Source organism: Tremella mesenterica (assembly GCF_000271645.1).
Source record: "Tremella mesenterica DSM 1558 unplaced genomic scaffold TREMEscaffold_1, whole genome shotgun sequence".
In the NCBI taxonomy this organism is placed as follows: Eukaryota; Fungi; Basidiomycota; class Tremellomycetes; order Tremellales; family Tremellaceae; genus Tremella; species Tremella mesenterica.
In genome coordinates, this window is record NW_006711225.1 from 578,081 (window position 1) to 602,014 (window position 23,934).

General features: G+C 44.7%; 8 protein-coding genes across 8 annotated transcripts; 2 read left to right on the forward strand and 6 right to left on the reverse strand.

Annotated features, from left to right (window-relative positions):
- Positions 1-1,882: 1,882 nt before the first annotated feature.
- On the forward strand, positions 1,883-3,652 carry TREMEDRAFT_58182 (uncharacterized protein; the record flags this gene model as incomplete). The annotated part of the gene is made up of 5 exons (XM_007001111.1): positions 1,883-1,899; positions 1,935-2,274; positions 2,299-2,970; positions 3,186-3,293; positions 3,485-3,652. The coding sequence occupies 5 exons, from the start codon at positions 1,883-1,885 to the stop codon at positions 3,650-3,652; spliced, it is 1,305 nt and encodes a 434-aa protein (XP_007001173.1).
- A 322-nt stretch (positions 3,653-3,974) lies between these two features.
- TREMEDRAFT_58183 (uncharacterized protein) lies at positions 3,975-7,375 on the reverse strand (the record flags this gene model as incomplete). Its single annotated transcript, XM_007001112.1, has 4 exons — positions 3,975-4,156; positions 4,494-4,617; positions 4,824-4,885; positions 4,945-7,375. The coding sequence occupies 4 exons, from the start codon at positions 7,373-7,375 to the stop codon at positions 3,975-3,977; spliced, it is 2,799 nt and encodes a 932-aa protein (XP_007001174.1).
- Positions 7,376-10,213: 2,838 nt separating this feature from the next.
- TREMEDRAFT_23769 (uncharacterized protein) lies at positions 10,214-10,921 on the reverse strand (the record flags this gene model as incomplete). Its single annotated transcript, XM_007000407.1, has 3 exons — positions 10,214-10,378; positions 10,545-10,699; positions 10,828-10,921. Coding segments are annotated over 3 exons (414 nt in total), but the record flags the coding sequence as incomplete, so codon positions are not given.
- A 203-nt stretch (positions 10,922-11,124) lies between these two features.
- Positions 11,125-13,678, forward strand: TREMEDRAFT_72635 (uncharacterized protein; the record flags this gene model as incomplete). The annotated part of the gene is made up of 5 exons (XM_007002045.1): positions 11,125-11,409; positions 11,539-11,730; positions 11,853-12,015; positions 12,181-12,638; positions 12,917-13,678. The coding sequence occupies 5 exons, from the start codon at positions 11,125-11,127 to the stop codon at positions 13,676-13,678; spliced, it is 1,860 nt and encodes a 619-aa protein (XP_007002107.1).
- A 1,029-nt stretch (positions 13,679-14,707) lies between these two features.
- On the reverse strand, positions 14,708-15,242 carry TREMEDRAFT_24220 (uncharacterized protein; the record flags this gene model as incomplete). Its single annotated transcript, XM_007000415.1, has 2 exons — positions 14,708-14,805; positions 15,143-15,242. Coding segments are annotated over 2 exons (198 nt in total), but the record flags the coding sequence as incomplete, so codon positions are not given.
- A 450-nt stretch (positions 15,243-15,692) lies between these two features.
- On the reverse strand, positions 15,693-16,488 carry TREMEDRAFT_58187 (uncharacterized protein; the record flags this gene model as incomplete). The annotated part of the gene is made up of 2 exons (XM_007001113.1): positions 15,693-16,186; positions 16,437-16,488. 2 exons carry the CDS (start codon positions 16,486-16,488, stop codon positions 15,693-15,695), a joined length of 546 nt encoding a protein of 181 aa, XP_007001175.1.
- A 406-nt stretch (positions 16,489-16,894) lies between these two features.
- Positions 16,895-17,491, reverse strand: TREMEDRAFT_23530 (uncharacterized protein; the record flags this gene model as incomplete). The annotated part of the gene is made up of 1 exon (XM_007000406.1): positions 16,895-17,491. A coding segment is annotated over one exon (597 nt), but the record flags the coding sequence as incomplete, so codon positions are not given.
- Positions 17,492-18,489: 998 nt separating this feature from the next.
- On the reverse strand, positions 18,490-23,891 carry TREMEDRAFT_26019 (uncharacterized protein; the record flags this gene model as incomplete). The annotated part of the gene is made up of 8 exons (XM_007000637.1): positions 18,490-18,696; positions 19,014-20,118; positions 20,242-20,453; positions 20,682-21,206; positions 21,459-21,745; positions 22,050-22,446; positions 22,687-23,113; positions 23,365-23,891. 8 exons carry the CDS (start codon positions 23,889-23,891, stop codon positions 18,490-18,492), a joined length of 3,687 nt encoding a protein of 1,228 aa, XP_007000699.1.
- Positions 23,892-23,934: the final 43 nt, after the last annotated feature.

The following is a 23,934-nucleotide window of genomic DNA, read 5'->3' on the forward strand; positions in this document are numbered from 1 at the left end:
GGTGGAAACAGTACTTCCACAGGGTCGTAAAGCCATAGGCTGTAAATGGGTATTCAAAGTGAAGACAGATTCAGAAGGAAACCTACTAAAGTATAAATCCAGACTGGTAGCTCAAGGATTCTCACAGGTACCAGGTGTCGATTACGAAGAGACATTCGCACCTGTCGGTAGATCGGGGTCATTACGAATACTCTTGACTATAGCGGCCACCGAAGATCTCGAAATTCGTCAGGCCGATGTCGAAGGAGCGTATTTAAATGGTAAACTCGATGTCGAAATTTACATGAAGTATCCCAAAGGGATAAAACCGAAACCTGGATGTAATACCTTGAAGTTAGTCAAGTCTCTTTACGGGTTAAAGCAATCTGGTAGAACATGGTGGATTGAACTCGGGGAAGGATTATCTCACCTAGGCTTTTCAAGAATCGAGTCAGATTGGGGTCTTTACTACAGACCAGAAGGGAAAATCGAAGGAAAGGGAGCAGCAATACTGCTAGCCTATGTCGATGATCTGGTATTAGCCACGAAATCGAAGGAAGAAGCAAAAGAAATTTTCGATGGGCTAGGAAAAAGGTGGATAATAACCGACCTGGGGGAGATAAGTACTATCTTAGGTATGAAGGTAACAAGGAACAGAGAAGAAAAGACAATATGGTTAAACCAACCAGCATATATCGATAAGATAGTTCAAAAGTTTCCAGAAAACGACTTACATCGAGATCGAAAAACACCGTTACCTCTTACTGTGAAAAATCCTTCGATGTCGGAAGTGGAAAGTGAAATTCGACCATTTCAAGAATTAATAGGATGTCTACAGTGGTTAGCCACATGTACTCGACCCGACATATCATATGCAGCTTCATACCTTGCTAGGTACCTCACCAAACCGACGAAGAAAGTATGGGAAGAAGGGATAATGGTAATTACCTACCTTCGGTCCACTCGGTTACATGGTATTCGTCTTGGTGGCGAGGCTAGTGATCTAGCAGGATGGGTTGATGCCGATTGGGCAGGTTGTAAAGACACACGACGATCAACTACAGGTTGGATATTCATGATGAACAACTCACCGATAACCTGGAGTTCAAAAAGACAAGCTACGGTATCGTCGTCGACAGTCGAAGCAGAATACATCGCGATGGCTGAAGCAGCGAAGGAGGCTCAGTGGTTGAGAGGATTACTGTCACGGCCGTCGAACAACTATTTCTTAATAGACCGACGGTCGACGAACCTCGGCTAACTTCACGCTCTGAGTCGATGTCTCACCCAACCAGGAGGGCGCAGACGTCGAAAGGGGTGTAACTACGGCGTACTTCGGCGTAGTTACTCTAACTAGGGTTTTGTTCTACTGATGGCGATGTATCTTGATTTATAGCTATCTCTATCTGTCTTTCACTACTGACAACAATCAAGGATCGCTGAAGAACTTCAGCGATCTTCTCAGCTAATATTATCTACTCCTCCTAGACGTTCATCCAACCCTCTCGCGCTTTGACGTACTTCAACGCACTTCGTCCAACTTCCCCGAGCCCTCGGCCATCCTCTTCCTCCTTCGACTAACTCCGCCTAACATCGCCGCACTTCTGCTCCCATTGTCCCTACTTAGCCTAACTCCGTCTAACTTCGCCGTACTTGGTGTCAGAAGTCCTGAGTTACGTGTAGAGTAAAGAGGTTAAGGCGTGATGGGGTTTTGATGGCCAAAGGAGGGTCATTGTTGGTGGAGTAATCGAGGTGTCACGACGTAGTTCGTGACAATTACTGAGGGAGATAGGCTACGATCAGCTAAATCCTACTACATTAAACTGCGATAACCAAGGATCGATATCACTGGCGAGAAAACCTGGTACTCACCAGAGGACAAAACATATCGATATTCGACATCATGCTCTTCGAGATCTAGTCAGTAATAAAGTTATTGAACTAGCATACGTCAGCACTGTCTATCAGAGAGCAGATGTACTTACAAAAGCTTTAGGTGGACCAGTACATTCGGTGAATATGTCAGCGATACGTGTAGAACCACCGAAGAAGAAAAACATTGGTTCAGTATACGTGACATTAGATGATGATGAAATCATCGATTACGATTATTCTGAATTCGAGGACCTAGGAGATCTGTCAGGTGGTACAGAGAACGAAGTGGTACCAGAGAGAGAAGTAGTATCAGAAGGAGAAGTGTGGGTGGAAGGAACTTCAGAGAAACCCACCGAAGGTACCACCGAAGGAAAAGTTCTCGTGAGCCAAAATGTAAAATTTTCAGGTGTACCTAAGAATGTGAGTAATTCTAAGATAGGTCAGAAACCACCGGTAGAACCTAGGATCGTTAGAGAGATGAAAGAGAAGGAACAGAAGAGAAGGGAAGGACGGCTACATGGTGAGATGAGAGAGAAAACTAAATATTCCCCATCTCAACATCACGACCCCTCATTTCGTCGTCCAAGACGTCCCTTACCTCCCCTTCCCAAGCCTCCATCTCGTGAATCATGTCGAATAAGGAGGATGAGGCCCCCTGTCCACCACGAGAGGCCGCCGCCAAGAGAAACCGAGCGTAGGCCAAGGTGGCCAGCAACATCTGAAGATAAAAGATTATCATTGGAGAGAATTCGAGAAATCAGTCTAGATAATGACAGAATCAATAAACAGCGTACCTTTTCTCTCCGATTCCCTCCAGAAACCAACCAGGAGAAACCCACGACGAGACATAATGATGATTCTTATAAAAATAAAAGATTTCCGACGAGTGGCGAAACTGTGATATCTCGTCAGCCAGGACCACGAAGGAAATTCATCGATTCTCGGGATCCTACTAGCAAACCTGAAGTTTTAAGAAGCAGACAGGATAAAGGGAAGTTCAGAGAGTCAGAAATGAGAGATAGAAGTGGAGAAAGACGAAAGATGGACATACCGATAATTGGAGATAAAAGTGATGAAGTAAAAGGAAAGATAGAGAAGAGTCAGTCGTTGGTAGCGGTGAGTGGTAGCCACGTGTCAGAGCGGAGCCCCGCGGGGGGCCCCACAGAAATTCATTTCACGATTTCACCTACCACTACTACCACACACATAACACTCAATATTTCATCATTACTACCTTCTACATCATCACAAACCTCGCCGTCGCCATCGATAAATCGTCCGGGACTACTGCAGAGTCGTGCATTGTCCCGTGGGGGAGTGTTGGCCGATAGAATCGGGCCAGGACGGCCGAACCGCCGTTAGAATTACCCCTTCCGTCGAATATTTCTCCGTTCAACTTATCCTCTGAACTTTATTCGATCGTCTCTGGTTTTATGCGTGTGAGTGGAATGTGATAAGTATAGAGACATGTAGAATTGATGCATGCTCTTTTTCCCCTCTGTATTATCATCTAATTATCAGTTAACATTATCGGCAGGGTGAACTCTCAATATCTGAGTGAGAGGAGAATGCTACTCCGACTGTTAATCTGTTGGGGATGAGAGTTGCATCTAACTAATCTACTATGGAGAGGCGTCTACAAGAGTTTCGGGGTTCTTACGTGACGTGTAATTTAGGTACTGATTATCACTATCTAACAGGTGTGGCACAATCAGCAAACACTCTCCACACCGGATGTCACCTCTCCGTGCGCGTCCAGGCCAGGGGCTTCGGTGAAGGAGTCATCAAAGCACCTTGATCATAGTACAACCACAAACTCCAATACAAAACGGTCAATCTCTCCTTGCAGGACGTACAGGTACTGTGAGGACTATCATAGGGCTCTTTTTCGATTAAATATGACGGATGTAAAGTTTACAAACAACTCAAAGAGAACGTACACAAACCCAGGGAAGGGAACGGAATTTCTTGTCAATGATTGCTATAGCGGTAGAATTTGGTAGTTCTGGTAGTTCTCAGCTATGTAGCAAGCAATGAAGAACTACCAGAGGAAGAAAAGTTTTGAAACAAGGAGGCACAGGACTTCACGTGACTACCACTACCACCTGGAATTCAACAGCTCAGAAGGGTATTTCGGGAGCAACCGTGATGATCACCGAGCGCCGGCTAATGGGTCTTCTAGTATGGTCATCTGAAGCACTGATCACAAGGATCCTGTCATTCTGCGCCAATGCTGATTGGTTGGTCTGATAATATGGATCTGTCTCCTTGGATTCACAGACAAATACAGGATACATGATGCCTGGATACAGTCCTACACAAGCTTGTACTTTGACCAGAGGTAGTTAAGGACTAGAATGACACTTTCTTCAGGTGAAAAGACTAAAATAATACCAGGGACTAGAATAACATCAAAGGACTACAATGACAGGAGTCAAATCATATGTTTCTTCATCCCTATCCACGAATTTTGAGACTTGATCCTTTCAAGATATTTTCAACCCCACAGGGACACTAGAAACTGTCATTGTGCAGTGACCAAAGTTTCCTGAAAGTGGTGATATCATTTTAGTCCTTCGATGTTATTGTAGGGTGTGATGTCAATTTAGTCTGTTCACACGGAAAAGTTGTCACCTTACCTCCTTTGACCATGGCTCCCTGTAACGGTACTGGAAACACGACGACTAGGTCGCAGGTTGGGTCGAACTCGATGGAGGTCTCGTGGAAATCTAGGGGCTCTGGTGCTAATGGATCGTGTCTCCTCTGCAATCGATGTAGCCAAAGAATGATATTGAAGAATCAGCAAAGTTGGTACTTTGCTGATTGTACTATATACTGTCTACAGGTATCCGTGTCCTCCTCTCAGTTCCTACTGCAAGCGTCTATGTACATACTCGGACAGGTGAAAAACCGCTTTTGAGCAAACCCAGTGGGGAAATCTCGAAAAGGGAAAACCCGTCCCTACCTACTGCAGCACTGCCTCCAACTCCCGCTTTCCTCTGTCCTAATCCGTCGAACTCGATAGAGTCCTCTCGATTCGTTGTTACCCCGTAACACTCCCACAACAACCACTTCAGAAGTGTCACACACCAAACATTGTGGTTGGCATGTTGGTGTAATAGTTGGCACCTTCACTTTGTTCAGGGAGTGTACTTGGACCTAACATAAACAACGGAATGGCATCTAACCAATCTGGTTGGGAAGCCATTCTGGTTTCTGGGTCAGTTTCCAGTATCTCTGAATGTGGAGCAAACATGGGGGTATTGAACAGGTCGTCCACCAAAGTTGGTACACTGTTCTTGTACCGTTCACTCTTAAGCCCTACTGTCTCAGGGGAGAGGCTTCCCATTTGACCTAGTACATTGAGAACACTGCATTGTAGAGAACGCCTTCGAACAAAGTCTATGATAGCCTCTACCTGGGCTGGTCCTTTTCCCTTTTTATATCTTCCGGAAACTGATTCAAGGCTTTGGAGACATCCGAGGACATTCCAGGCAATACTGGTCAAAACGTAACCTGTGTTATGGGCTATCCTGAGTTTTTTACAAAGATCTGCGTATGATTGACTCAACTTGAGAGGATACCTACGTATCTCAATTGGTTTTGCAACATTGGACAAAGGTGGTATTGTTTCGATCCCATTGGAGGTCGGTGGAGTTGTGGCTTGTATAGAGAACCCAAGACTGGAGAAAGAGTTGGGTTCGTCTAACTTTGTGACTGTCATCCCATAGGGATCTAGATCCCTTGCCCGAGATTTGAGGAGATCAATCAGAATAAAGTCGTCTGGGGAAGCTGAAACACGATCCCCCGTGAAGGGGCTCGTCAAAGCACCCATCCCTTTGTCCACTTTTTTTTTCTTTTTGTTCCCGGATGCTTGGAAGCGCAGTGGAGATGTCTCTGGATATGGCAAGCTGGAACTTGATCTGGAAGGATTGTCATCAATCATGTCAATTGTGGGTCCCATGAGCTTGTGCCATAATTCTGTCATTTCCGTCTTTGGTGCATCAGAGTCTAAAGCTTGGGTAGTGTCTAAATTCAGGCTCCCAAGCAAAGTGTGTGCCTCTCCAAATCCGTGGGGCCCAAGATGGCTACTAGATGCAGCCGTTTCCGGGAAGCCATATGAATCCTGGAGCATTGCATCATTTCTCTGCAACTCTAGAGCTGGCCCCAGATCAACTGCTACCAGCTGGGGTGTTATTGGAGAAATACTTGATCCCCATAAATCATCAGCGCCTGCATTTCCTGCTAGAGCCAAGGCGGTGCTCCCAAACGGATCTATCCCTGGCCACAGCGCCTGTCCTGGGAGAGCGACGGATGATGCATTGTACGGCCCGGACAAGTGGTGTGAATCAGCAAATCCTATGAAACCACTTGATAGATGGGCTATCTCTTCAAATTCGCTTCTCCCAAGGTGGCTACTAGATGCAGCCATTTGCTGGAAGCTATATGGACTTGGAAGCATTGCTTCAGTTCTCCCCAACTCTGGAGCTGGCCTCAGGTCGGCTGCCACCAGCTGGGGTGTTTTTGGAGGAAGTCTTGATCCCCATACATCAGCAGCACCTATATTTCCTGCAGGAGCCAAGGTGGCGCTCCCAAACGGATCTATCCCTGTCCACAGCACCTGTCCTGGGAGAGCTACAGGTGATATGTTGGGTGATGTGTTATACTGCCCGGACAAGTAATGCGGATCGGCATCCCCTATAAAGTTACTCAATAGAGGGGGTTGGCGGAAGGTCCCAGCTTGTGAAGCTCCTGAGTTTGGAGGATGTGAATCCATTGTCCTTGCTTTTCTGGGCCAATGTAACCTTGAGGTCGGAACTGGTGAGTCCCAGGGCATTGGATACGGTGGCAAGGACTTTTGAGACACCCGTGAGTTTTGGTGGATCGCTTCCGGCCCTTTGAATGCAGGGTGACTGTTTCCCCCTGTGTTATCCCCTGAGTTATTGGTGCTCAATCTCCTGTTGGCTCTGAGAGCCTTTGGTCTTCGGCCATACTGCCATTTGTGTAAATTCCAAGCTGAAAGAGCTTCCAATTCTGCTAGAGTTTGTTCCCCGGCAAGTTTCAACGGAGGCACTCCGTCAGCATCCGGCTCGCTCTTCACGGGGAACATACGTTCCGTGTTGATTTCCGGTACTTCTGAGCGTGACAGATTTCTCGTTTCCTCTTGCTCAACTTTTAGTGACCATGGATCATTGGACTTTCCAGAGTCCTGTGGCTCTGGTTTTGGTGTGAGACCTCTCAGTAACAACGCTTCGTTCTCATACGGCTCTTCTTTAACACTGACTCCAGTGTTAATTGATACAATCTGTTGAGGCACAGGAGACCACTTGCGGGGAGTCCGAACCTCTTCTTCTCCTGCAAGCTGATCAAACTCATCATCCATATCTACATCTTCATCCCCTTCAGGCGCCTGCTCAACCCCTCCAGGAGACTGCCCAACCCCTCCAGGAGAAGGCGCTTGAATGAACGCTGCAATCAGCGGTTGGTCAGGTTCTGCATATTCCACCTTAATGGAGGCCATTACTCCTGTCGCGTTCAATAAGAGTGACGAGCTGACCGCCCGGAAGGAGGAGGTTTGTGTGGGAAGGTGGTTGATCCGAGAGTTTAGGTATCTGTTTGTTTCAAGGGAAATGGATGGCGAGCAGGTCGCACGGAAGTCAACGTATTGGTCTTGGGAAGATGGAGGATCTCAACCGGTGGGTATTTGACTGATTTTGAGGGTAGGATGAGTGGCGAGGGATAGAGCGGAGTTGGACGTGATGAAGGGAAGGGGGACAGTGAAGAGAGTATAGTGGATGAACGGAAAGAGGGGGAGGGAAGGGGAGAGAAGGGAAGGGGAGAGAAGGGAAGGGAAGGGAAGGGGGAAAGAGGGAAGGCGTAATGTGGAAAGGAGGAAAGGGAGAAGAGGAGTGGAAGAGAGAGGGAGAGATGACAGGGGGAGAAGAGAGTAGGGAGGGAAAGAAGAGAAGAGGAGAGGGATAGGACGAGAAGACGAAAAGGGAGACGTCTTCTTTCTCGCCCGCAAGCCCGATCGACCGAGTGGTGTGTTGACGTAAACGTCGTAAATCATGGTTATTCATCCCTTATCTTCCACCTTAGTGACGTGTACTCTCGAGTTGCTGACGTACTCTACATTCCTCGAAGTAGAGTATGGGAAAAGGAGTTCACATCACCCCCATCAAGTTGTCTGGAACTTATCGGTCATCGTTGGTTTGGCGATTCGATGGGAGGTCGTGAGGATCGACGTTAGAAGTCGGCTTGACGGAAACATGTTCGAGGTGACGAATTTCTAACTTTCACTTTAACGACTTGAACCGTTCGGTTATTGTAGTACCAAGAGTACTCTACTGGTAGGCGTGAGATCGTATGGAGAGTGCTATCAACGGTCGGTAACCTATTATCATACGTTCCTTTTTCGGACCGAGCGTTGAAGAATTCGGGAATCGAGGTAAGAAGTCATACATGCTGCGATATGGCACAAGACGGATCTGTCAGTATGGATCCATGACTTTGGATGGAGATCAAGGTTTGTTACTATCGTTCCGAAGAACCGGGGAAGACGATGACATGTCAGTATCAACCGCATCACATCACAGACATGGGTGACATCACCCACTTTAGAGTTAACTACATTGGACGTTAATTATATTCCTCACTACGAGTCTCCTTCGATCGTTCTCACATGTCATATACTCTCTCCCTTTCCATATCAACATCATATCTTTTTCTCAGGATCAGTACACAAGGGAAGTTTGAGATTGTTCATTGTTCAAATCGAGAGGAGATGATCAGTATCCTCAATTAGATGTCCCATTCATCGGCCGGCATAAAGTATGACATACCTACTCCTTGAATAGAATATTCCAGCGCTCATGGTATAGTTAGATGTATCGGTTGATTGAGGAGGGTTTCAGCTACTGATGGTATCTCCTCAAGTGTTAACTGACTTGTGCTTTCCTTCTCATAAATATCATCAATACAATCAGATTGAACAATCTTAGTGAAGATGTGAAAAATAGCGTTGCAAAAGCCATGTCCTGTGAGCGTTTTATATTCGTAAGCCAGTTGTATAGTTCTCTCTGGTTCTGACAGGGGAAGAGGACCAAGAATGTGATCTCGGACGGCCTATCCGATGTCATTGAACAGATGAGGGGCGTCGTCTTTCTCTTGACTTGAGGTCTTTACTGAATAGTTACTGTGCCACAAAGTCACAGCAGTAAGCATCATGGTCAACCAGGAATCCCTGTTCAAGTGATAGGAGTGGACGGTCTTGGGGGTTGGAAAAATGTAGCTTTGATAGAGAACCTGACATTTGTGTCAGTTAGCTCAATTTGTGTATTGAAGCTGTAGATGTCATTAGCTGCTGCTCGTTCTCTTAGCGCTTCAGTCAGGGGCCCGTGACGTTTCGCAGAGGGGAGAGTTGAGGAAGAGCGGGAGTCTCCACTGGCAATACTGTGCAGCAGGTCCAATTGCTCGGCATGTCCCAGGATATTTCCGTCCGGGCCCCGCAAATTTCCATGGCTGTCGATATGTAGGTTACTCGAATTAGATGCCGAGGTCATTTTGATTTTTATCGAGAAGGTTGACGGACAAAAGGATCAAGATGCCGTTAGAAAAGGCGACAATGGGAAGAAACGTCGTCCGGGGAACGTTGCAGATGGCCGTTCAGAGCGAGATTAAGATGAACTTTGATCGAAGACAAGCTTCTTAGGACCGGTAGGTTGAGGATCCGCTCAAGGATTCGCGATTACGATTGACTCTTTCGTCACACGTCGTCAGACTCCCTATGTCAACGAAAGTAGAAGCAAGAGTTGTCGCCTGTGCGGTACAGTCCTTTCGAAGTGCTCGTGTTGTATGTAGAGGGGAAAGTGGGGATTCATCCGGGGAAAAAGGCACGTCTATTCGTACAGTGTTGATAGTCTCTGTCAGCATGGTGCCTTTGCCGAAAAGGCGGGGTGAGTCAGAGAGACCAAAGTGTGTGAGCATGACGGTAGGAATCGGGTGTCAAGAGTCCATCTTCGGGCTCTGGACTGGAGTCGTAAGTAAGGATATGAAGGGATCTACACCAAGGTTGGTAAGCAGGTCAGTTAGTATGGCATTGAGGGTGTAGTGGCGATGCAGTATGAGAACAAAGGCGAGTCATAAAAACCACTACTTTGTGAGATACACGACGTGGGAGAGAAGTGATGCGATGCAAAGATGTGGTAAAAATGTATGCCTACCGATCCGAAACAATTTCACGCAGTTTTCCCTCTTCTCCTCCCAGGAACGGCACCTCAATACAAGATTATGATGTAGCTCCTTTCCCTGTCCCTTCCGTCACTGGCCCATCTCCCACACTTGAAGGTCCGGGAGGACCTTCTTCTCCTCGTTCTGCTTTTATCCGTTCGAGAGCTCGGTAGACTTTAGATTGTAGGTAATGTGAATGAGTCGGACCTCTGGGTTTCTGGATTTGTTTGGAAGTTGAAGGTGAGGGTTCGGGTACAGGAGCAGGACTGTTGGCTGTGAAGATACGTTCGTAGTTCTGGCATATAAGGATATATATCACACAATTGCATAATCTGGGTTCCTTGCGTCGGCAGCTTGTAGCCGAGAATGGATGTTGGGGAGGAGTATATTATGAAGAATGACTGTGTGGAGTAGACGAGGGATTTGAAAGAGATGACACAGGTGGGTTCAGATGAGCTCACTTTTATAATGACTTCTGTAGGATCTTCTTTCTTCACATTTAATATCAAATGAGCCTCATCCAACGTCATCTGCATTTGGTTGGTGATTGCCGACTTGGAGGAACTAGATCCTGCTGGTCCCGATGATGGTACATTCTCAGGTTTATGTGCGAAATCTGTCAATAAGCGATCCCCTTCAGATAGATTAGTGCCGGTTCCTTGTTCAATTGAGTACAACAGTCGATCCTATTGTACTGCATATTTCATCATTCCGACGAGTGAGATAGAGAAGAGATAGACGCACTTCTCATGGCCTGCTGGCCTGCAGCTGCGGTGGCCTTCCCCAAGGCTCGGATACCGGTCACTACTAATTCCGCTATTACTCTCGGTGCAGACTGCTTATCAGATGATTGATTTCTTGTCAGTAGTAGCTGTCTCTCACCATTATACGATGCTCTTGGTATTTTTGGGAGGAAAGACAAATGGAGACATCCGGGACAACGGCGGCAATTGAACCGGGATAAAACAAAAACAAATCTGAATGAAATATTCAAGTAAAAAGTTGGGAACGGGGAAATTGACAGTGACCAAGGTCTCCATGATGGCCATGATATTGATCACGACAGTCAAAATGACATCCATATCACATACCTCGAGAGAGTTTGACAAGCTGTATCAACTAGATACCCAGTATGAGCCTATTGCTGGTCCCTCTCGCTCCAGGTCAAGAGCAACCACACCGAAAACTCCAAAATCACCCAAGTCTCCTTCCTCCCGACCTCCTTCGAGGACAGAACGTCGATTCGTTTGTTCACATCAAGGTTGTGGGAAGGCGTACTTCAAGCCTTCTAGACTTGCAGAACATGAGTTGAGTCATACGGGAGAGGTGAGCGTTTATTTCGGCATTCCATGTCCTCCACACAGTCATTTACCCCAATGTCCGCTGAGGGTACGGAGCATTGGTGGGGGGAAGAATTCAGATGCAGAGTTATGAGAGGGATGCTGATCATCCCAGCGACCACATTTATGCCCAGAGTGTGGTCAGACATACCTCCGTACTTCACATCTCCACGCACATATGCGCACTCATCTGGATCCGGAGACCAAACCGTTCAGATGTGATAGAGAAGGATGTGGGAAGACGTTCTGGACAGGAACTCATCTAAGACGACATGAGGAGGCACATGATTCCGTTCAAACGTTTACAGTGAGTGACAATTCGTTTGAGAACTCCTCCATTGCCAGACGCTTGATCCATTTTTCTGTGATAGGTATGGCCATGTGAAGGGACGGGAAACGTGTGAGACGTAGTCAATGGCTGACGAAAAGTGTGACAAATGTACACAGACATTCAACAAAGCTCATCATTTAAGAGAACATTCCTTGTGTCATTTACCACCCGGTACGAAACCTTTCCAATGTACTCAAAATGGATGCGGGGCTTCGTTCAGTATGAAAGCGCATCTAAAGGCTCATGAGAAAACGCATGATGGTGAGTTCAAAGATTCACTCTATTACCTATCACATCGTCCACAGTTTTCACCGAAACTCCCCTCATCCAGTCATCCTGAATTTCGTGAAACAGGTGGAGTATGTTACATCCACACCGAAATCGGCCCTGCATGGCGTGTCATGAAAGAGGAGCTAATTCTTCAAGCTACGAGATACACATGTTCTCATCCCTCTCACGTCATCTTCCCCTCTTTCCCCACTTGGTCTTCCCTTCAATCTCATCTTCATTCCGCTCATCCTCCGACCTGTCCATACGACCAATGTGGCGGGCGGATATTCAAGAATCATCAACGACTAAGGGATCATTTGAAGGTACATGAACAACAAACTCTAGACTTGGGCAATTTGGTCCCTATCCCTACATCTCAGACTTTATCAACTAGAGCGGATCATGTGGATGACTCATCTGTAGTCAAGGAATCAAGACGACAGAAGAGAAAAAGGCTTTTGCGAGAATCAGGAACAGACAGGGGTGTAGAAGTTGAAGTGAATGATATGGTAGATGAGGAAGGGAAGGGAAAGAAATTGAAGAGGATTGAAAGTGGACAAGAGGGAAAAGAATGGGAATGTGAGGCGGAGGGATGTACCAAGAAGTTCAAAACCGTACGTGTCTCATCTTCCTTAACTCCCCCCCTCCGGCCCGGTTGCCGAGAGACTCAACTTTGAGGGGCTGCTACGTTACATCTATCTAATCTTCTCTCTCTCTTTCACTGCATCTCTCTTCACCTACAAATCATTCCCTGCGTCCCCCGTCCGTCATGTCCCACTGTTCACTCCATTTCCGTCCCTGCCTCAGGTTCATCACGTTCAGCAGGAGGTATAAGATGGTCATGAAATCTTCCGAGTTCAGCTTGGCGTATGTTCTTTCGCTCACTCGCTAGAAATTCGCCTTGCAAACACATAACCGAGCCGTCCATCAAGCTAAACGATTTATATGTCCAAACGAATGCGGTACAAGTTATTCCCATATGTCCAACCTCACTCGACATATCCTCTCAGAACATCCTACATCTTCCACCGTACCCACTACTCCTATCCAACCCTCGATCTCTGGTTCACAAATCTATCCATCGACTCCTCCCGACTTGTCCAGGCTTCTCAAGTCATCAGATTCCACATCGATACCTCCTGACTTCTCTGGTAAAGTCCAGATCTCCCCTGGTATAGTCAAAATGGAACCTTCGTCTCCCACTATGAATAATCATCAAAACCGACCTTCACTGTATGGGCAAGACGAACGTTTTATTGAAGAAACAAGTGGTCAGGAGGGTATAAACTCCGAATTGACCAAAGACATAGATGAAGTATCTGGTCGTGAGGATCTGATCAACTCAAGAAAGAAGAAAAGTAAAGATTATATAAATGGTCATGAGAATATCAAAGTATTTGGAGTAAAACAGATGGACAGAAAAGTAAAAGTTAAGAATATGACACAGTCAAAACAAGATTTGTTAAATTTATTCATTGGTCCTAATGAAGAAAATCGACCTTATATATGTCCACACCCTACTTTCGGATTTGATCTAGAACAAGAATGTCATCAAAGATTTTGGAGAAGTTATGATTTAAGTCGACATCTTAGATCTGTTCATGGATTAGATTTATCACCGGAAGAATTGAATAGGGTGATTATCTTAGCTTGAACCGGTGTAATCCCAACGTTGTCATTCGTTCTTTGGACATGTTGATTCCCTTTTGTCATAACACCGCAACACTTACACACGCAGCATATCGTTGTATGTGTATAAATGTTCTGGACTAAAACGAGTAGTATAGATTTTGATAGACAGCTGTCGTAAGGATGAAAGGAAAGAAAATCAATGAATAATGTCCAATGCTCAATGCATAATTCTCATCAAATGCTATTTAACCCCCATATCACATGTTACTCGGTACAAATCACAATAACCAATTTTGATCGTTATCATTCATTCTCAATATCCAAACTCATTCTTCTTGATAATCCATTCCAACCTCCAACCTGTCATCTTTCTATATCCTTCCTAGCAGCTTTAGACAACATACCAAGAGATTGATCATACCAAGGTTGCAAGATAACTTTTAATTCCTCCTGTTCAAATTCATATTCATGCATTTCATCATGCAAAACCCAAGCCGGAGCTCGGAAATGTGGGTCGAGTCTTAACATTTTTTCGAACAGTTGAAGGATTTCTCTATGAGTGGTCAAGGATTCAAGATCTGGTAATCTCGTAATTAATTCTTTAGGTTGTTTGGGATGAAAATGAAGTTTTTTAGCATCGGGTAATGAATCGAAATCCTATTTGATAAGCTATACCTCTCATTGTCATAGACATCAGCACGGCGACGATTATCAAACAGTTGGGAAGACATCCGAACCAAAATATACGTTATTGTGATAGATGTTGGAAAAGAAAGAGAGAGTCAGTTGAAGAGTGAGGTTAACAGAATTCTAAGATGATGGAAAGGGGAACCTCGGGGGATTTTGTGGCCTGGAAGAACAATAGACATGTAGATGAGGGGAATAAGAGGAGAAAACTCACTGGCCAATTATAACTATTGGGAGTACCGAGAACGTTGAATATATCACCTATCAAAACCATATCACCTTCCGTAGCATCGAAATAACTGAGTCTCCGACCACTCGAATCTGGTGATTGAGTGTTGTCGGGATTTGTTTGAGTGGTAAATTTGGTGAAGAATTCAGCTAAGGTGCAACCGGCTGCCCAAATATCTATAGCTTGTGGATCATAGGTTTTATCTCCGAATAAAAGTTCTGGTGCTCTGTATGCTCTGTCATGTCAGTCGCCTTCCTGTCTTCCAACCGAATACAGCCGAAGTAAGAACAGTTCGACCTTTTCTTGTAATCCGCCTTCGTCATTCGAGAGGGACAAGTGTGTTTGAGATGAGAGATTCTATTTCGGTAGTTATGTGATAAGTAGTCTAGAGAGTGACCAGAAGGGAGAAACGTCGAGGAGAAGAAGAAAAAGTATATTTCCGATAACTTTGTCTTTTCAGATGAAGAGAGAGGTGAGGGGAAAAGGAGTTAAGACTATGGTAGAACTTTCAAACCCACCCGGTACCCATAGAATAACATCGATTCGTGTCCGTCTCTTTCCATTCTTCACCCACATCAGGTTCCCTTTCATCCCAACAAACACCAAAATCTATCAATCTGACAATCCCATCCCAACCAAACATGATATTCCCCGGACATACATCCCTATGGGTCAATCCCAAATGGTGTAGGTAGGCAAGAGCAGAAAGGAGTGACCGGGCTGTAGCATGAAAGATCACTTGACGTTGGTTAGGTGGTAAGAGATGATTCAAGAGGTGTCGGAGTGAGAATGCTAAAGTTGGTAGTACGAGGATATGGGTGGTACAACATGATGATGGGACGCTTTTATAGTCGAGGAATTTGATAATCTGGCATTAACATCATAGAATCCTACAGACTTTGAGGGTATGTATGATATTGGTGCCTACGATAATAAGGTGGAATTGTCGTATGATGTCTGTGAGAAAAGATCTGAGACGAGGTTAGTACCTAAAGAATAGGGGAAGAGCGAGAGGTGTGTCTGCTCAGTGTATTCCGGCATGATAACTGACATAGAAGTTGGGAATCACCACATATTCAATTTATCCCCACGCAGATAAAGCTGTGCTGGAGAAAGAGGATTACTTGAGAAGTTCAAAGAAGACGCTTACATTCGGATGTCCAAGTTGTCTCAAAACCAAAGCTTCTTTCAATATATTATGAGGCATCTTCCCAGGTACTTTGCCCGACCTTGCCGCATGAACAACTTTCAAAGAGCAAAACCCCACCAATCCACCCGCTTGTACTTCCACAGAGACCCCAGAGTCAACCGGATCCGCAAGGACATCGAGTTTCCCTGACCTCCATGGTGATTCAGATCTATGTGGTTGTTCCGATATATCATCGTCATCGTTATGATGATGTGAAGGATCACCTGACCCAATGTCTGAGAATGGTGGAGAAGGAAGGGAATCTTCTGGTTCTGGTGACCCTGACCAAACTAGACGAGGAGGGGTTGAAGGTGGTAGTGGTCTTCTCAGGGAATATAGTTGTCGAAAAGTAGGACGGGTTTCTAAGGAAGTACTTTTTTCAATGGGTGGGAGAGGATAATGACTGAGGAGGATAGTGGAATGACCTGGAAAGTTAGGATCAGCATGTGTTAAGTACTTGCATATTCACGAAGTGCTGAGATTTTGGGCAGAGAGAAACATTGTGACGAGTGGATGGATACTGATGGGAAGGGATCATAGGTTGGAATGAGTAGATATTTTGAGAAAGATGGAGCATGCAGCAGGGGTTTGAGAGACCAAATAGGAGGATAGGAAGGTTGAGAAGGTGAGGAAGTGAGAAGGTGCGGAGATGAGGATGGGATAATGATCACTCACCTCGACAGACAGAAACCGCATCAGGTAACATGGTTTCGAGGTCGTGAGACATGTTTTGTTTGTTAGCGAGATAGAGATGTAAGATGATGTACACAAGAGAGGGAGAGAGGTGATGAGGATGTTGAAAGAGAACCCGGTTTGATGGTAACTCTTGAACGGCAAGTTGGTAACCAAGTCGTCAAGGTACGAGTTGGCAAGGTGAACTTAAACCCATACAGAGATCAGGTAAACATCATGTGTCCCATGTCCCAGTAAGTATGGCCCGAAGTTATTCTCTATTGGAGAAATTGTAACCAAGATTTACCTTACTTGAAATGCATAAACATTGTGTAATTTTCGTGTGATTCACTGACGAGTACTCGTACTCTACTCGTACTGGGATCCCTCAGCTAAGTAGCATTCTCTTCAACATGTTCCTTCACTTCCTTCTCCTTCCCTTCTTCTCCTTTCTCCGCTTCATCAATCTTCTTCTTCTGAAATCTCTTCTTCATCTTCCCTTCTAACTCATTCAAAAGTCCTTTCAAATCCCCTTCATAACCTTTAACCCAATCTTCATCCCCTTTAACTTTTTCATCCCCCAAAATCGATTCTTTCGGAATTTTAACCCCTACCATACCTACTAAATCCATTTTCAATCCATCTCCCAACATTTCCTCTAAAACAATCTGCATCCTATTTCCTCCTCTACTACCACAAGATACCAAACCTATAGGAACACCTTCCCATTCGGAATATAATTGATCGAAAGCGTTTTTCAATACGGCAGGTGGACCTCTATTGTATTGTGGAGCAACGATAAGTATCCCGTCCCAACCTAAGACTGTGTTTGACCAAGCTCTGATTTCAGGTAAAGTGTATGCTTCAGGACATGAAGCTAGTGGGATAGAAGCTGGCATTTGATCGATAAGAAGTGGAAGTGGATGTCCAAGGGATTCACCTAGAAAAATAGGATCAGGTTGAATGGTAGGGTATGTAGAAATGATTTGTTGAATGTATTTGAATATACCTAGGGTGTTGGAATGAGTACGATGAGTACCGAAAATGATTCCGAGTTTCAGAGTGGACATGATGGTTGGGATGGGTTTTGAGTTTGAATAAGTTCGATGTAGATGTAGAGATGGAAAGATGTGACGATGATGTTGTCTGAGAGAAGTTAGCTATTAGACATTCGTGGAATTCTCGTGTTATATGTACGAGACGAATCACATTCGCCAGTCTGATGTAACATCTATGACTGAGAGCGAAGCTTGAGAAGCGAGAAGAGGAAAAAGGATAGTAGTGAAGGAAGAAGAGGGCGAAGGGGGACAACCACGAAGGAAGAAGACGACGAAAGGTCACGATCACAAAGAAGGAATGAAACGTAGCATGTAGCAAGAAATCATGTAACTCACGTTTCGATATGATCAGTCCACCGTTGAAGAACAATCCGAGTTGGGGGGAAAGAGCTTTTATGTATTCCTTCTGAGAAATCAAGTATCTTCAGTCACTGAGAGACGGTGGTAAGGGGGTATTTAACTATTTATACACTTTCCGAAGAGTTCGGTAACCGAGGTTTCTCCGTCTACTACTACTAATGCCGATCGCCGAGCGCCGAATGCCGAGTTGTACGAGTAGATAAGATAACGATAATCCGACCTGTACTAAACATGCCCGATCAAATCTTCCGTGTTCGTCTATCTCATGCACAATATCATGAGAGACAAATACATGCATTGTTGGGAACCACTGTGCAAAAGTTAGGCGCGCCCCTTAGGACAATTTCCTATTGCACTTCAACATGCATGATATTCATGGTTATGATGATGAAGCTACTTATGCTCTGTGGTAAATGTATCTTTGGACTAACTGCGTCAAGATTGATTCGACGGCTGAAGGCGGAGTGAAGGATAAGAATGAAGTAGACTTCAATCCTACGTGAGGAAAAGGAGGTTAAGGGTTGAGCAAAGTATCTTCAATAAATATGATAATATCCCTTATCATAGAAATATGTATTACATCGTATTTTGAAAGATCAGATTTCATCGAAAACGGCAATACTCTACACCTTTGTTCGCTATACTCTCTTGCCTTTCATACCTTCCAACTCTATCTTCTTCAACATACCCCTTAAACTCTTTCCGCCTTTTTGACAATTTTCCTCTAACCATGATTCCATATCTTTTCTCACTTCTGTCAGACGGGATGTGATTGGGAGTTTACCGAAAGAATGAGGGTTAAGTAAAGAGTCGAAGAGTGATGTCCAAAGTGTTTGTTGCCAGTACTGATCGTTAGTCTTTCCGTTCCATCACTATTGGAGAGATGGGGTTCGGTCCGATGGGAGGATCATGATATAGTTGAAACCATTCTCCTTGGGAAAGAAATTTATGAGGGGGAAAGTAGTCGGCGTGCAGCACTGCTACATTCAGGTCGAGGGAGTTCAGGAGAGGATGAAGAAAGAAAGATTAACATGTTTGGAAAGTCACAGAGTAGACTCTGAACAACTTTACGAATACGATGGATTTATCGTATGAGGCAAGAGTGGGAGGAGACATGAGGGAAAAGATGAAATTTGAAATGAAAGATTTGAATCAAACTTACCCTTTTCAAAGGTGTCATCAATTTCCATCTCCCATCTTCCTCTCCTATCGCTTCCGCAGTTATATATTTCCCAAACAACAAACAATAAACAATCCCTAAAACCCCGAAATAATCAGGTTCAAAACTCCAACTTTTTCCTTGTCTCATTTCCAAACAATCTTTCTCATCGACATCCCAACCAGATAGATATTTTTGATCTTTTTCGAATAAAGTGGTATCTATACTTCTTCCAAAATCAATCAATTTCAAACCTTTATATTTCCAACCTTGTTTTCCATCCGAATTGAATTGTGTTGACCAATTTGAATGACCGCCTTCAGATTTAGGTATTTCTTTCAAACTGATTAAACAATTATCGATTTTAATATCACAATGTATGATTCCAGCTTTATGTAAATCTTCCATTATCCTCAACAAAGAAATGGTGAAGAAGACTACTAATAATTCATCTATTCCTTGTGAAACAGATATGGGTGAAATACCGAGTTGAGAAGAACGATTCACTATATCTAATAATGTACCTTGAGAAGAATAATCGAGTATTAAATAAGATTCGTCTGAATATAAATGTAATGAACGTGGTAAGATTAAAGAATTTAATGAGGTGGAAGATAATCTTTGACGGATACGATTCAAGATTATAAATTCCCATAAAGAAGAAGGTTTTTCAATTTTAATAGCAACGAAATAATCTGCTTCTTCTTCTTCGTTTGAACAATTTGAAGAAGTATCGGAAATATCATCGATCGCTTGTCGGATAGCAAGGTCGATGGATAAGAATACAGACCCGAATCCACCTTCACCGATTTTATCAATGACTTCGTATGATTTTCCACTGAGGATTAGGGGGATACCTTCGTCCGAGATGGAATGACGAGATGAAGTACTGGCTCGACGAAGTTTGGATTTGGCATGTTTACGGAGAACATCAAGTTTGTTTATGCAGGTAGGTCGGTGGTCATGGAAACCGGGAAAAGAAGATGGAGGAGTGTCGAGACGGTCGAGTAAGATAGAAATGATTTGGTCCGAAGTAGGATCGCATGGATTTGGTATGATCATGGTAGGAGTATCGAGAGCGGCTTCTTCGACGTTTGGATTCAGGGACCTTGACCCATGTATAGCTTCACTGCGGACCACATCTGCTGTTTGTACAGCTTCCCCTACCTCATCCGATGGCAGTTCCTGGGGAGGAGTGGTCTCCACAGGAGCATGTACCATTCGAGTCGACTCGATAGGTTCTTCCAACTGCGTCTCCGAAGCAGACCTGTCCACAATTGCCAACGTATGTATTTCATCCGCCATTTGGATAGTAAAACCTTCCGGAAGACCGAGCTTCGTATCTTCATCACTTCCTCCGATAGAATCTTGATCAAAGAATTGTGTGCTACTCATTTTCCCTACTAATCCTCTCGATATTGACGATTGTTCATCCTCCTCATCCTTTGACAAATCCTCCAGAGGGATAAGACCATCTTCGTATCCTTCTTCCTCACTGTGTTCTCCATGCACAAAGTCTTCCTGCACCGGCAGACCATCTTTCTGTCGGTCAATCTTCCGGCCAGTAGGATCGATCCCTACCCTCTGATCAACAACCTCATCTGACCCACCAACACCCCAGTTCGGATCACTAGTAGAAGCCACGAACGCCTCATTCATCTGACCCATCACCGAAGTCCCATTTTGCGACGATCGAAGGACAGACTCGCCCAATCCTGAGGAAGCGATTTGAGAAGACCTCAATGTGAATTCTGCCGTACGTTCATATATAGGAGTCATGACACTTCTATACTCAAACCTTTTCAATCCTCTTGGTGCCGTTTCTTCGTCTTCAGACTGAATGGCTTGTTCCGCATCTTGCCCATCTTCCTCTTCATCTTCCTCGTCGGCTTCGACGATGGCGTTGGCTAATGGTCGTCGGACGGGTCTAGATCCGAGAGCAGGAGCGGGGGTAGAGAAGATATTTGATGGTCTAGTAGTCTCGGTAGGAAGGTCTGAGAACACTCCGAATGATTTAGGCGTTTGGAACGGACGAGACGTTTGAGTCTGCACATCGGGAATGGGGTTGGAAAAGATGTTGAGTTTTTTGCTTGTGGAAGGGACGGCGTTCTCATCGTTGAAAATTGGTTCGGCGAATATGTTAGTTTTGGGAGTTTGATGAGGTGGTCTAGATTGATTGTCTGAGAAAACAGATGGCTTGTCATCGTCCGAGTATACTTGAGGTTTGAGAATATCTGAAAAGATTGAAGGCTTTACGGTCTCTGAGAGAACATGAGGTTTAGGAACGTCGGAAAGAACGGGAATTTTGTTAGGACCGTCTTCCATGAAAATGTTCTTGACATTCTTCCCGGTATTCTCATCGTTCATTTCTGTGGCGGCCCTGTTCAGTAACACATTCCTCCCTGCATTTTCATCATTCATTTCTGCAAAACCTCGACTTTGCGTCACATGGCCCTGAGCCGGTGTAGGTGTCGGTGGAACTAACCCATTGAGAGGGACCAACATACCCATCGCTCCTCTGGTAGGAAGAGGAGTAGGAGCTGAATCTACCGGATCTTCGTCGTCGGAATCCGAATCCGAATCAGAGTCAGAGTCTGCATTTCGAAGCTTGCCAGCATGGATAGTTTGATCAAACATCCTCATTACTTCTAATTCGGCAAGTTTGGTGTTGACTGTTGGTGAAGGGAGAGGTTTTTTCTTTTCTTCTTTTGGTGAGGTTGCTGAGGTCAGTCTTGCTCCGAAGTTTACAGTAGCCCAGTACTTGTGAAGCTCTACCAGTGCTGCTTGGCTTCCTCCGACATCCTTAATTTGGATACGAGAAATCAAAAGAAAACCATCAGGGTGAAAGCCAACAGTCGATCTTTGCGTCCGTGATTGATGACGTGGGACTTTCCCCGGTTGAACCCAAACGAGCAGGATCGTGAATGGGACGGAAGGAAAGAAAGGGTGAGGGCTGGACGAGAGGAGAGAGGGAGTTGAGGAGGGAAAACGAGAGAGAATGAGGCAGGGAGACATCGATGAGCAGCTCATATCACTCACCTCCAGGCAAATGCCAAACCTTCTCCCAATCTCTAACCTCCCCAGTCTCTCTACCCAACAACCCTTTCTCCCTCGCTCTGACCTCTTCAAAACTCCATTCCTCTCCATTCTTAAATACAGAATCCCAATCAAACATACGTCTCTCCATCTTCCCTTTAGCATCCTTCACTTCTCCCCCACCGGTCGGACATTCCCAAGGCGACTTTACGAAATGTTTCGGTCTCGGTGGTTTCCTAGCGGATTGGGGAGGGGGTAGAATTGGGATGGCGGATGAAGAGGATAAACCGGTAGTATCGAAATTTTTGAGTGGATCAGAACGAAGAAGTTCCGCTTCGGTAAGAGAAGGTTTAGTTCGTGAGAAGATATCTTCGGTAGCTACTAGAGCGTCGTTATTGTCCTGCTACTCGTAAGTCCTAATTCTTCGTTTCTTCTTCCATCCATCAAATCTGATTTCTTACGGCTTTCATGCCCATAAGTGGGAAAAGCTGAGTTTTGATGATTAGTAACAATAGTGACATCAAAGTTTGAATGAATCACATCCTCGCCCTGGGAATATTGCAAAAATGAAAGGTCTGAGCAAGAGAAATGGTTAGGGAGCAGTCAGGGAGATTGGGGAGATTGAAGAAATGCCACCCACGGAATCTTTGAAAACTTCAACCTTTGGAGTCCTCGGTCCTCTCCTCCCTATGCCCTGTATCAAAGTCTCTCCTTTCCAAGGTCCAGCCTCTATGGTATTCTCTTTCCTTCTTCCTTCCCTGGTACCTATTTCAGCCCATTCAGGTGCCTCCCCATCATCAACCCTCCCAGTATCTGTGAAAACTTCCATTTTAGTCCCATTCGGTCTTTGACGAAGAGAAGGGGCCAATTGTGTTGTCCCAGATGTACTTGTCACTTGACCTAATACCGCTCGAGCAACACGAGGAGGAGGGTCATCATCAGGTACAACATCATGAGGTTGGATAGAGATACGTTCCAAGAAAGCTGCATGACGAGATTTAAGACGTTCAAGAGGGGAAGCTCGACGAGCGATACCTAATCGATATATGTCATCTGCGGCTTTTTTCCTGAGTGTCAGCGTTGACCTCTTCCACTACTTGGAGGAGACTATATTTTGATCAAGGGAGGATTATCAGACAGCGAAACAGGCACCTCGAGAGAGAGAACAGGAATGGAGATATGCAAGACACCCCAGGTTTAAAAAGTCACCGGTCGCGTCGAGTCAAAGAATTAACACAACAGCAGAAATGATATCTTTTTCTCGAGAAGAATGTACGGATGAATGATATAAAGTCGAGATGAAGAAAAGCTCACTTACCTTCCTAAAGATTCACAAGCTCCAGCCCATTCTTCATAAAAAACAGAATGATTAGTTCCAATTTCTTTAGAATTTAAAAAACTCCAAATTTCTTCTCTCCTCTCTACTAACCTTATATACATTATCCATAATTTCAAATACCTAACATCTTGTTTAAATCGACCATCATTCAAAAATCTTCTAGTTATAGATTCTATTATTGGTAATGTGTATGAAGTAGAAGAAGGATGATATTGTTGTAAGAATAAAATGTATTTCAGATATATTTCTAATATATCTTCATTTCTTTCTTCACCTTGACGATCTGATAATTCTGCGGACTCTATTAGATCACGGAAATATCTTTCTTTTTCTTCTTGTTGTTGAGTTGAAGAATTACCAGGAGTGAAGATTGTATTTAATGTAGAAGCGCTTCTACCTGTTGGGAGAGGTCGTATGTTTTCTTTTTGAGATTCGATTAGTGAAAAATCTGTGATGGGTGTTTGAGAAGGAGGAGAGTTTGGTCTGGCGGGAGTTTGAAGAGACATTCTGATGAGGATTTGAGGGAGTTGGATAGTGTCAGAAGGGAGA